We start from the raw sequence: 13,848 nt of genomic DNA on the forward strand, positions 1-13,848 counted from the left end.
GGTATTAACAGATATTCCCTAAATGTGCATATATATGAAAAGGTACAAACCCAGCTGAATAGCATAGGTGCTCACAGTTTAAATGAGTGTCTCAGGTGACATACAGAAAAATGTCAGCAGGAAGACAGACCCATAAAGAAAAATTGTATCAGTTTCTCTCTGTAGTTTACGATTCCTTAGCTTGTGTTATGACATTTTTTTGATTATAAAGTTAAACTGTGTTAATCTGCACTAATAGATATTCTAATCTAGATTATTTCTTCTTGTGATTAACTTTGGAAACCAGATATATGACCAGAGGAAACCCTCTTTGTTATTACAGTGGCACAGAGGAATTGTAGTAAGAACTGAGAGAAATGATGAAAAGCCACTACCAGACAATGAGTCTGCACTCAGTTTTGCTAACTAGTGTTTTATATATCAATTTATCTAGCCTCCTAAAGATGACAAACCAGTGTCTGGATTGACAAAGTGTAGATGAAGCACTTCGTGGCACCTTTGAAGCTCCCAATATAAATCATATTTTGATGATATGGAATAATTTATACGTCAAAATAATTTTATTTTGAAGCAATTAAGAATGTCAAATTCAAAATTGCCATTTAGATAGGAGCATCAAATAGTGAGGGGTATGAACTCTTAACACCCTCTTCTAAAATCTGTGGTACTGTGGGTCTCCTATGTACCACAATCTGTAATCCTAATGTGGCCAGCTAAGATTCAAACAGTAGTCAGTAAAAGACATTACTCCATGTGACCATTTCTCTCGGTGTATCTTGGGTGAAATGATGACAAGGTGAGTGGAAGATACTTCTCTGTTGCTTATTGCCCTGTCTTGCCACCTCCTTTCTCTTGTTTCCTGGGACACCAAGGATCAGTTCTCATCTCATACGGATGATTGACTAGTTGGAGCTAGTGGATTACTTGCTGCTAGGTAAAGGTAGCCAAGCACACAGTTTTGAGACATTCTGTCATTTCACCCCAAGGAAGCAACAAGTTGACAAGCTCCCTTAAGTAACAGTTATACCAGTCATGGATGCTGCACAGTCTCTGAAGTGGCCTGTGTTTAAATCACGGGGAAACTGCTGGAGCTGTTTGTGCTGTAGGAGCATACACTGTTGTTCAACAGCTGTAGACAGCAATGTATAATAAGAGAGAACAGTGTTAGCGGGGAGAAAAAAAAAAAAGTTGATGCTGGGTATAAAACATGAATTTTAATGTGGCAGAGTCAGTGGCTGAGAACATGGTGGGACAAGTCAATAGAGGTGGGCTCCACATTGGCTTTTACTTAGTCATCTGAAAAGAAGGCTGATAGAACATGTAAGATACTTTCATGTTCAAAAACATTAGCACTGGAGTACCCTTGTGACTGGGATTTTGATGAGAAAAAAGGTTTGATTTCCTTTTATTAGCCTTAGAGATGAACAAAACGGTGGACTTCAGTTTTTAATTCAGACTAGAAAAAAACGTAAGTAGAAAATATCTGTACATTGTACCAGTTTGAATTAAACTCATGTTTTCAACTATTTCAAGGTTTAGCTATACTTTTTTTTCCTCATTGGAGGACCATAAGTTGCTCTCCTAGGGTGAAATCACTGCTATATTGTGTAAGAACAGTTAAATTTCCTGCCCTGTCTTTAAGTATAATACCTAGGTAAGTATCAGGATTCAGGTGAGCGTGGATGAACTATAAAGGTACTTGATGTATTTTCAGTAATTCAGAGCTTCCTACAGTTTACAGCAGTAATGCCCTTTTGTTCATCTGCATCTTTCCTAACCGGTTGCTGAAGTGTTTGGGATTTGTACAGCCCAACAGAGATAGCCAGAGTGACAGTCCTGAGATGAAGCTATCATCTGGGAGAGAGTTCTTACTGCATTACCCTTTGGCTAGACTTCCATTGTCCTCTAATAGCATACATCCAACAAACCTGACAAGTAACCTGAAAATTATTCCTGTATTGAACTTATCCAAGATGTTAATAGGTGATGTAACTACATAAGTATTTAAAACTAGCTTTAGTTTAGGTGATAAAAAAACATTTTGCTATTAACCGTCTTGATTTGTTGTCCCAGGGGAAGCTGGAATCTTGCTAGTTGTGCCTTTTCTATAGCAGAAGGATCTCTTCCTAATTTAGAAATGTTCAAAACTTGTGCATAAAACACAATCTCTCTACATAGTAATTGCATTCCTTACTTCAGATAACATGAATGTTACTATGCTGTTCAATAACAAAAGTAATATGCAACAGCATTTCTTTATTACCTTTTGTCTTGAGCTAGTAATGCACTGACTTTGGTTTCCCTTGATCAGATCCACAGACAACCTTTGGAAATTTTTGAGTCAGGAAACAGAGAAGCTGGTGCAGTATTTGGGTCTCTTCCCATATATGAGGTAAGCACAAGTGTTTTCTTTTCCACCTTTTGCAGTGACATTAATGCAGCAGAAGCCATTAGCACTAGTAAATGGTTACAATCACATACTTGGACATTTTATTTTTAAATGCTTCTCAATTTAATTTTCTCACATGGTTTGCATTACTACCAACTCAACTCCAATCTCCATTTGAGGAAGCTTGGGAAGCCAATTGAAGAGAGCATGCAACACAGTGAGTAGTCCAGACATTTATTTTTCTTGTTCAACTTCATGTCATTAACTTCTTTCAGAATCTTTATTTTAGCCAGCCCAAAAACTACTGTTTCTTATCTGCACAAAGCTTTGGCTGCTTTAATACTGTTTTGTGGGTAATATTAATTAGATTTATTATAAGCTGTCTAACAAGGCTTCCTTGGTTGTTCCTTATACGGAGAGAGCCCAGAACTTCCACAGCTCCATCCATCTCACCTATTGTAGGATGGAAAGAATCACCTTGTGCAGAGGTGCTGATTTCTCTCTATAGAGGGAACCTAGAGAACTAGCTTGGTTAAGACTCCTAACATTTAAACGGCTGGTTAGGTGGGGTGAATAGAGTATTCAAATATATATGACAATGTTTGCAAAAGCAGCTTTACATAGTATCTCATCCATACTAACCCAATGAAAATGAACTCAGGAGCTGATGCATAGTGTTCAAATAGCTTGCACATGTGCTACTTTTTTCTGACCATTAATGTGCCTTGGAAATCTATGTTTTATTTTCTTCAAGAAGAAGATAAAATTCAGAGGGTCTTGTGTCTTGGCAAGTTAAGGAGCAATTAAACTGAAGCCAATGGCACTGCAGTAGATTTACGGTAAAATGACATCAGACTTTTTGTGAGCTACATGTACAACAAATATATATATAGATATATAATTTTATTTTTTGCCTGTGCTGCTACAAAACACTATAAAGTGACCTATTTACATGAACATATTCATTAGCTCTTGAAATTACGCAATTTATTTTTAAAGGTCTTCAGTGGAACAAAGCTGAGATGTCCAGTCCATCTAGATGGACGGTGGAGACAGAGCTCAGTGGAGAACAAGATCAAGACAAACAAACATAATGTCCATCTTAAGACAAGTGGATTAGCAGGTTCCTTATTTTTTTTTCAGTTATTTTCTATTATACTTATATCCATTTCATTATTAAAGAACATATAGAAATCAAATCTGCCCCAGTCCTTCATGCAGGGAAAAAAATTCTAATAATGCCAGTGTATGACTATTAACAAGACACAGAAAAGTCCATCTCACTCTACTTCTTGATGGTTGATAACAATGAAAAGCAACTTCTTATGATTAACTGCTTTAAAGATTAAGGGCCATATATCTGCAAAAATGCTTGTGTTGCTACCCATACAGATGTCTCTGAAGAATAAAAAATATCTGGGATGGAACTAATTTTCTTCATAGCAGCCCATATGATTACTGTGTTTTAGATTTGTGACTAAAAGAGCATGGTAACAGCTCAACAACAGGTGTAGCTATTGCTGAGCATTGCCTGCACTGTGTCAAGGTGTTTTCCCCACCCCCAGTGAGTAGGATGTGGGTGCACAAGAAGCTGGGAATGACCGCAGCTGGGACAGCTGACATAAGCTGACCAGAGATATTCAATACCATATAACGTCCTACTCAGCGATAAAATGTTGGGAAAAGGAGGAGGAAGATGAGATGGTTATGGTTACAGTGTTCATCTGCCCAAGTAACCATGATGTGTGCTAAGGCTCTGCTTCCCAGGAATGGGATAAACATCAGCCTGCTGATGGGAAGTAGTAAATTAAGTTCTTATTTTGCTTGCTTGCACATGCAGCTTTGTTTCACCTATTAGACTGTCTTTATCTCAACCCACACGTTTTCTTGCTTTTGCTCTTCCACTTCTCTTCCCCATCCCACTTGGGAAATGAGCAAGCAACATCGTGAGTACTTAGCCATTAGTGTATGAAAGCTAACACCACTACAATTCCAAGTCCTATTTGCCTTTGAAAGACAGCCACATCAACTCTCTTCCAGCTATTGAAAATTACTTCATCTTCAGAGATTAATAGAAATTAACAGATTCAGAGAGCTGCATACCCATTTCTTTACATGCTCTTAAAAATGCATCATTTTATAATTATGTAAGGTTTTCCCTTTGGCATTTTCCCTATTTCTAGTTGAAACTTAAGTATTTAACTCTGGTTGTAAGATGCAGATATCCCTCTTCTTTCTAGTTTATTAAATACTTCTTCAGAGAATCACTGAATGGTTGAGGTTGGAAGGGACCTCCAGAGATCATCTAGTCCAAACCCCCTGCTCAAGCAGGGTCACCATTCTTCCTTGGTTCTTCCTCAGAACTGACTACTTACTACATTTCTTCTTAGGCTCTTAATGTTTGAATTTTTTTCAGTCTTGCTAGCTGCTCCCTTTGGTTTCCTTATTAATTTCCTGTATTATCCAAGAGATGATTTTTACTTATGTCTATTCATGTCTCCATATTCTCCATTGTGCAGAACAGTCCCTCCATAATGCAATATTATTTCCCGTAACAATTAAATATTTAATCCTATGCTGAATGAAGTCAATGGACCATCGCTCAGGAGGGAACCATGCAGTAAAGAAAACTGTCTAAAATGCATGACGTGTACATGTTGTCTTTAGCAGCCTTCCATCCAATTACTACCTTATTGCTGTGCTATTTAAATCGTGACAAAACTACAGCACTATATATTAATGCTCTCTTTTTTCTTAATTCATTACATAAAACCTGAAGTAGTTCAGACTGTATGTCACTGCGCAGCATTAGTTTACTTGTTGAGTTCCAACTCCTAACGCTTTAAAGACACCAAACAGAAATTAGTCCTGGCCCCAGACATTTTAAACAATGGTATTATTCAGTTGTTGTTGTTTTAAGTGTTGCAAGAAAAGAAAAGACACTCCATTTCTTTGAACAGATAATCTACTAAGACACCGTACTACAAGGAATTATTTAGAAGAATAATTGTTTATTGTATCTTAGAGGAGAGAGGACACTGCTGGGAAGAAGCTAAGAATAGAAAAGCATATCAGACAAGTGATACTTCCAAAGATACCCTTCAGGCAGTCTTTTCAATGCTGGATCTAGTACAAAGCTGTTTGTTAACTGATTTGTTGGGTATTATCTGTGAATTTTCTCTGGTAATGTCTGTCTTTGGAGGTTAGTGTCTCTCCTCCAGCATCCAGAATTATATTGCAGGTTTAAGAGTTACAGGTGTATGAGTTGTTTTGTTGTTCCAGATCATTACTATAGTATGGAAAGGTATCTTAAGAGAGCCTCTTTCAGCATGGCAGAAACTCATGGTTGGACTGGCTGCAGTAATTAGTTTGCCAAAATTTCATTACAGCTCTTGCTAATGCTTTACAGAATCCGAGGCGCTCTTCAGGTGCCCTAACCCACTGGGGTAGCTCAATCTGAATGGCATCAACAGCACCAGAATCACGGGAGCCAAAAGTCTTTGTTATGTATCCACCACTATAATAGCTCCCATTATTGGGGCTAGGATTGGATGGAGAAGGCACACAAACATAACTGTTATTTTGTTCTTCAATATATTTACCCAAACTTCTGTTCCCTGCAAGCAGAGTCTCAAAAGACACACTAACTAGCTGATTGGCCAGATACCTAATGGAGGAACATGACGCAGAAAAGACACCTGAGTTAAGGGAAGTTTTTGAAAGTGTATAGCCTAGTTCTATCCACTGTTCAGGATGTGCTTGTCCATGGATATCTAGAATCAGGCCCCTTGCCATCTGTGATTTTGCAGTGGTCAAAAATCCCATATAATCCTCCCAGGCCTGTTCTGCTTGGGGAATTCCAAAGGAGGCTTCTTCCTTTTCCCTGTTAGCATCCATCTTGAACCTCTGTAGGTGGTTTATAATGATATGTGGGAAGAAGCCATCAGTAATCTTGTTGATTTCTTCAGCAAGAACCTGAGCCACTTCTATGGTATACCTGTCTTGGTTGGTAGACACTTTGCACTTCTTATAGTCTTGAATGCTTCCAGGAGGACAGTCATGAGAGAAAATACAAGAAGATATCTCTGCATCCCAACAGCCAGCCTCTCGATCAGGGATGTCTTCAGGTTCCATTGACCCACCATGTGGGACAGAGAGGATCACGTTCATGTTGCCCACTTGATATTCTGTGAAATGATTATGACCAAATATAACTTCTCTGCTGCCAGTGCGTTTCAATAGCAAAGATAAAATGGAAAGGAGGAACAGATGCATGATTTTTATTTGCTGCTGGAAGACTTGGCAATAAGGAATATGGCAGTACCTACATAAAAGCAAAAGACAGATTTTAGATTTTTTTTTTTTTTTTACAGCTGGAAGCACATGAGTGTTCAAATGCTGCTGGAATAATTAGTTACTGGTTAACCTATTTTAATTTAACTCCAAGTAGCGCAAAGAAGAAAAGCACTTACAAGAGAAACAACAACGAACAAAGCACTTAGTGTGGCTAGACATAACTGAGAGGATTCTCACAGAATAACAGGACAAAGGAAATGGTAGGTTACTGGGCTGCCTTCATTCCCCAAGAAAGCAGGAGGATTGATTATTTGTTCATCTTATCTGATCCCAGTGAATTGTCAGATCTCAGCAAAATATTTAAAGTAGACATTTTCCCACCTAACCTTTCGTTTTTCATCTCTGAAGTTTGAAGAAAATTCTACCAAAATTTGATAGAACACCTGTATCTCATTGACCTGAGTGACATGTCTTTCCATTATCCACACACTTACAAAAATTAGAGATTATTTTAGCTCAGACCATCACTGGGTTTATCTAAAATAAACAGACTGATAAAAATTGAGTGCTACCAAGCTCTATCTCTAACTGCTCTTCAGGCTGAGTTAATTTGATAGCATCATAGATAGATATCAGTGAGTGCATTATGGAGTGACTCTCTCCTCTTTGGTTTTCAAGTTTCCTTTCTCTTCAACACAGCTAAGATATTTTTAAGCCCTCACTGATTGACATTTTTTGGAAAGCTGTAATTCAGCAAGATGCTAACAGTGCTTACTGGTTTGAAGGTATTACATCTCTAAGAAAATCAATTGAGTGTAACTGTGTTAGACGGCTGTGAAATGAATGAGTGAAGTCAGTGAAGAGCAGAATAAGAAAGGATACTTTTACTTCCATGAATTAAACATAAGCTTCACGTAACACAGTCCAGGTGAAGAATATGTGTGTATTAAATGGGTGCACTAACAGATGAGGAAGGCTGTGCTGTTGTCTGTATTGCCCTTACCATTACATCAACTGTAGAAATGCAGAGGCGTAGAGGGTCAGCTAAGTAAGAGAGCTGAAGATCTGCAATAATCTGTCCACCAAGCCTGGCTGGAGCACATGTATTACAACAGCCAGTAATACTGAAAAGGGAAGCACTAAGGTTCCCATAACTTTCATTTCCCCAAGCAGTCTGCACCCACTGACCTGTCTAGGGCTTCCTTCCGCTACGGTGTGATGCATTTGTCTTCACATCTGAAGGAGCAGTAACTAGCAAAGGAGGCATCCTACACCCTACCCTTTTCATGCTGCCATAAAGACAGAGCAGAGTATCTCTACTCCCTGCTGTAACTTCTGCACAGTCTCCTACAACCCATGCAGCTCCCATCGGTATGGATGTGCCCTCCCACCAGCTTTTCACACTTAAGAGAAGCAGAGAGCAATTTCACCCAGATGACAGAGCAAAATGTTCTTTCCCCACTATGAAGTCAGCTGTCAGTATCCTTGCTGGCTTTTTAGAAACAACCTCCTCTGCCTACTGGTCTGGTACACATTGAGGTGCCTGTGCATGAAAAACAACTGTCTTCTTTCTAGGATGAAAGTCCATGAACAGTCCATGAGCTAGAATCTGATCCCTGGGAAGTTAATCTTGAGGTTTCCTTCAGAGCACAATCAAAAGCTCACATAGCTATGTGGGTTTTTTGTTTGTTGTTGTTTTTTTTTCCCCCCTCTTAGAAAGGATCTTCAGCCCTTTTACCTGAGCTTTCAGCTTAAAACAAGCTTTTATCCTCCATTGTTTATGGTTACCTAAGTTTCCCTGAGACACAGACCTTCACCAGTTAGTTCACCGTTTGCATTATCAGAAACGCAGAGAAAATATTTTCAAGCATTACTCAAAATCCCTTTTATCCAAGAAACAGACTATAGATAAAATACAGCACAAGTCACCCATGTAAGTCTAGGAGTAACTTACCTCAGGTACAGTGGGCCCCAGCAACGAGTTAAATAAATCAACAGCAACAACTCACAGATGCCGCTCACCTGCCTTAGGATTCAGCTTTCCTTTGCCTCAGGCTCTCAGCTTAAATACAATGATGATGACACAGCTGTTCATTTCCCACTACCGGCCCAGAAATTTGTTGTCACTTGCAGTAGTTCACTTGTCTTTTTACATTTTCTTGTTAATGATTGAATCAGACTGTTAACACCATTAGATCCCATTTTAAAAATATCTGGAGACACAGCTTTGTTTGGTTCCCAAATGGGAAGAAAGTCACCCAGGCACAGTTCATGCTCTGGGCAAGCTTGGAGAGTGAGGAGGAAGTTAGAAAATTTAGGAGGAAGCTAGAAAATTTACCTGTTTGTCGTCTTCTCCATAACGGGGAGGTTCGTGTAAATAAGAAATAATTAAACTCCGAAGTAGGCTTCAAGATACCTGTTTATTGTAGGTAAACTTACATTATTGTGAGGTTTAAAAAATCCTCAATATTTTAAACTGGCAGTAATCACTGTAGGATTACTTTGAAGATTTACCTACAAAGAAAGGGAGAGAGAGCTGTTCCTGACTCCCTGCCTTCAAAAGCGAAACTGAACTGAGCATTGCACTTGTTTGACTTGGGGCTCTCTGTCCAAGCAGGTCCCTAGAGGCCAGGCTGAGTTATGTAGCTATGTAGCAGAGACTTCATCTGCACCTGTATTTATCATTTCACAACTCAGAACTACAAAAGGCAAATATATATATATATACACACACACTAGTATATTACAAGCTTAGCATTTTTTTGTTCTCTATAATGACATGCCTTTTTAGAGATCAACAAAAACTTGCCACAAGCACCACAGCCACACCAAAGGTAATCTCAGAACAATTAATGTGATCAATAAAGATAGAAGTATGTGATTCTTTCACAAACTCTTTTCTTGCCACCACTTATATCTTTACTTCCTCCTAAAAGGAGACCAGAAGGTAAAGCGTAACTAGTCACACTGCCATTATTCCACTTGGAATCTGTTCAGGCCAATGCTTCCACCATAAAAAAAAATATGCTTCCACCATAAAAAAAAAAAAAAAAAAAAAAAAAAAACAAAAAAAAAAAACTGGTATCTGGATATGAGAATGACACTCTCTTAATTCAGGTTATGTATCAGTTGATTAGTAAGCAGGCAAAAGGACTGCTGCTTACTGAATGCTGCATCTAAGAGCACCTGAGTTTCCATTAGAGGTCTACAAGGCTGTTCTTTACTGGGCACAGTTTGATTTAATCACAGGTTGCAGCTTCAGATAGAAAGTACCACTGGAGGGAAAAATGCACTGATGTAACAAGCAAGTTGGGGCAGGAGGAAAGTAGTTCTGTTAGCAACAGAGTTAATGAAGCCTCACTTCCTGGCCCCCTCCCTCAATTTTCCTGATTTCCAAATGAGGGAGACCATTAGCTTTTCCTTCAGTGGGGGAAAGGTAGACAAAAAACTACTTCCAAAAAGAAGATTTTCCAGGTCTAGGTGCATCCCCTGCCTGCATGTCAACCTCAGGAATAGAGGAGACCAGAGAGCGCCCCAAGCTCACCCCCCTTCTGCAGCTTTCATGCAAAGGAAACCCTGTACTGATTGGGATTTGTAAATGATGAACCATACATGTCTGCATTATCAGGGCAGCAAGACCCTAGAGCACTCTGTGGCATGGACCAAATGTTAAGCTATGTGGACCAATTGTTAACTTCTGCATGCTTAACATTCCCTCCTCTACACATTTTCATGAAATGGGTATTTCTACTTCTAGCCCTTTGTCAGATTACATGAAAATAAATCCATGGGCTCAACGTTTATTGCAAATACACATTCAGGCAAGTGGCATGAGCATGTATGTCTTCTTTCTTTAGAAGATCAGGCTAAAAAAAACAAGTCCCAAATGCATTAACTTTTAAGAAACAAGTGGAGACTAAATTAGAAAAGAGTGTGTTCCCCTCAATGCCTCTGCCCCCTTGGGTGCAGTGACTTTTCATTTTGCATCACACTATGTTAGAAGCCATTGTAGAGTCACCGGGATGGCTGGAGACCTTGTATTTTATGGTAGGGAGCACAGGTGGGGGAGCCAAGAGAGGAGCCTCCTACCCGCTCCCTCCCTTTGGCCATTATTAATTTGGAAAGAGGGATTGTAAATGAAATTCCAGAAAGAGAGTGATCAGTCCTGGGGGAAAAAAAAGAGTAAAATATGAGTTGGGCAGGAATTTTGTGCTTCTGGCTTTCTTCAGCAAAAGTTCCTTGGCTCCAGTGTTTCTGACTCCAAGGCTCATCTTATGACTATTTTTAATGTAATCTACAGAAAATAGACAAAAGTAGATTAAATCAAATTACACATAGCATTTTAAATGATGTGGATATATTGTATTGCCTACCCTGATTATTGTTCTTCTCATGAGCAGAACAGTTTAAGGAAAAAAAAAAAGACATGTCAGAACTGATATAAGAACATATTTTTAAGAGAAGCAATCAAGAATCCAAATTGCAATTGAATTTAAAGGTACTGGAGCACGCTAGATATAGACAGAATCATGGGGTGAAAAAAGAAAAAAAAAAAGTAAAGAGGAATTCAATCAGTATTTTCAGCTTTAAAACATCTTATGGCCAACATATTTCTATGCATTTCTTAATGCACGCACAATATACTTGAGTTTTAATTCAGATGTATTGAATTTAAGCCTTGCTGTCCACTGTCTGGAAACATTGCTTTTTCGCCCTGGTGACTAAGTCACAGTCAATATTCCAAAAGAGCTCTACAGACTTCAAAATGGCAAGCAGTAAAGCAAATTTACCTGGTAGGTATCAGTTTAGACATATTTCTCACTGCAAATTTTATTTTAATTTAAGTAAGCATACCTTTAGGTTAAACTAACAAGAAAAAAAGAGGGAAAGGAAAAGGAATAGGAAAAGAACTGTTATTATCTATTTCAGACTTAAAACTGGTCAGTTGTTGATCACTTTACTCCAGACATTGTATTTCTCTCTTCCACCTTGAAATTATTGCAGTGGAACTGCAGCACTAACATCTCAGGATGGCTTGTGGTCTGCTTTACATGACTGGCTCTGGCCCTGACATGGGAAATGTAATGGCGAGCTCTGGCCAGCCCACTGGAGTGAGAGCAGGATCTCATCAGGACACATCAGACACATCACACAAAGGTGAGTCCATCTGATAGTTCCCACCTGTACGGGAAACAGATTAAAACAAGAATGCCCTTCCAGGTACTTTAAAGCAACTTTATGCTACTGTGTTTATACTATTTACTGTATTTATGCAATATTTATTTATTTATGCTATTTATCGTATTTATGCTGTCCCATGAGGCCTGGGAATAGAAATATAGAAATAATTCATTTCCTGTTTGTAATTACAAGTGGACCAGACAGTCAAATTCTGTGAAATTTCAGGCAAAGTACTGCATTTAATTCCTCTTCATCCCTATCACTATTTTCCTTTGTACCAAGACGATATCATGATTTTTCAAACCCTTTCCACATGCAGACATGTCCTCTAGCCAGGATTTAATCACCAACCTCAGAGACCTCTACTAAGGGCAGCTTAATGAAGTAATTAAACATAATGCTTAAAAAAAATTAAAAAATCAGAAAATCAATTCAAAAAAAAAAAAAAGACTATTCCAATGCAGTGCTACTTTCTAGAGTGCTGGCAAGACTTGCGGCCGAGTTATCTCATTGCACACAGCTGGAAAAATTCACATGCTCCTGTATTTGTTTCCATTTTATGAGAGCTAACTCAACAAATGAAGGTTTTCGTAAGAGTGCAGAGAAAATTTGCATAATTAAGTATTGTGTGCATAGCCTTTCTTTGGTTCTAATCTTCTCCCCCTTCTTTACTGTTTCTAGACTGCACTTGCTCTCATTAGCAAAGATATGAAGACATATTTCCTGAAGATAGGAAAAATCATGAATAAAATCAATCTGAGACTGTTTTAGGTTCCAGCACGTGTGTTGCCAGTAGGGAGAATTTAAGGCTGGCACTGTAGAGTGCCTTGTTGTCCTAGTCTGTGGCATGTGCAGACCACATGTTGGCTATCAAACTACATTTGACTGCGTTTAATGTGTCAAATAGGCAGACTGAGATACTGCAGCTGAATTGTAGCAGATGTTTAAATAGGAAGTCAATCCCATGCATGAGATGTCCCAAAACATTAACTTGATCTCTGAAATAAAAACGTTTCTTTCACGCCTTTTTTCATTTGTGTAGTTTGACTATCCTTGTAAAATTCCTCTGTGAACCACTTCAAATTTCAGTATGGGATATGGATGTTCCAGGCTTTGTTTTTAATGAAAGCAGTTACAGTAGTATGCATATACAGATTTAAATTTCTAACTTTAAGCACTGATCCTTACAGTAACCCCAAGGTTTCGCTGCAGTAACATCTGTCCCTGGCCTCTCCCCTTGTAGTCAGTGACCTACTTCCACTCTCTCCCCACCTTCACCGGGTTAGTTGCGGGGCTAAGTCCTCGTCGCATCCTGCAAAACTCTGTGCCGCCTTTTGGCTCCAGTATATTTGGTGTTTGTAATTTTCATGTTTGCTGTTATGCATACGCTGCCTTCAACTGCAGGTCACGGATCCTCTGCTGTAATTGAGCTGATCTGGAGTAATCGCTGTGAGGAACACTGGCAGAAGCGGTTTGTTCAGCATGACTGGCATTTCATGGCTCCCTTGGAAAACCACTTACAGCAACAGTATAGGCCTGACCATTACTGTACCTTAGTGCCTTATTCAGCTCTGTTTAGATCTCCTTAAGTTTTTAGCTTTTTTAGTGTTTAGGTTCTTTACGTGTAGGTATTTTAAGGAGGCAACAGACACAAATACATTACACTTGTTTTTTCTGCATTTTTTTTTATTTTAACTTCTCACTATCAGAAAAAAATTTCTACATCCCAGGGTACACCCATGACCAGACAGCCGGGATAAAAAGAACAGAGAACAAATGCTGAGCACTGCAACGGCCCGACATTTGCGGGACGTTGCCCATACGCTTCTCCAGGCGCCAACAAGCACCATTACCGAGCGCTGCCCGAACCGAACGCCCACTCCCACCCCACAGTCCCCTGAAAGGGACCGCCCCCGACCTCCGCAATGGCGCCCATTCCGAAGCGGGGGGGGGGCTCATTCCCGCCCAACGCCTCGCGGGGC

The 13,848-nt window shown here is 39.3% G+C and overlaps 2 protein-coding genes across 4 annotated transcripts in view; one reads left to right on the forward strand and one right to left on the reverse strand.

Annotated features, from left to right (window-relative positions):
* WDR64 (WD repeat domain 64) overlaps window positions 1-13,758 on the forward strand; it is a 73,044-nt gene extending 59,286 nt beyond the window's left edge. Inside the window, 5 exon segments of the mRNA XM_040552587.1 lie at window positions 2,281-2,392; window positions 2,573-2,606; window positions 3,389-3,512; window positions 11,690-11,842; window positions 12,548-13,758. Coding sequence (XP_040408521.1) covers window positions 2,281-2,392; window positions 2,573-2,606; window positions 3,389-3,483 — 241 coding nt within the window. The 3' untranslated portion in view covers window positions 3,484-3,512; window positions 11,690-11,842; window positions 12,548-13,758.
* Window positions 5,020-9,242, reverse strand: LOC121067650. 3 transcript variants are annotated; one of them, XM_040552411.1, is made up of 2 exons: window positions 9,024-9,242; window positions 5,020-6,713 (listed from the first exon to the last, which is right to left on the reverse strand). In XM_040552411.1, exons 1-2 carry the CDS (start codon window positions 9,041-9,043, stop codon window positions 5,714-5,716), a joined length of 1,020 nt encoding a protein of 339 aa, XP_040408345.1. In that variant the 5' UTR covers window positions 9,044-9,242; the 3' UTR covers window positions 5,020-5,713. The 3 variants fall into 3 exon arrangements, with proteins under 3 accessions (XP_040408345.1, XP_040408347.1, XP_040408346.1); XM_040552413.1 differs by having other exon boundaries at window positions 5,020-6,576; window positions 9,024-9,226; XM_040552412.1 differs by lacking the exon at window positions 9,024-9,242 and adding an exon at window positions 8,640-8,779.
* Window positions 13,759-13,848: the final 90 nt, after the last annotated feature.

Source organism: Cygnus olor, chromosome 3, assembly GCF_009769625.2.
Source record: "Cygnus olor isolate bCygOlo1 chromosome 3, bCygOlo1.pri.v2, whole genome shotgun sequence".
In the NCBI taxonomy this organism is placed as follows: Eukaryota; Metazoa; Chordata; class Aves; order Anseriformes; family Anatidae; genus Cygnus; species Cygnus olor.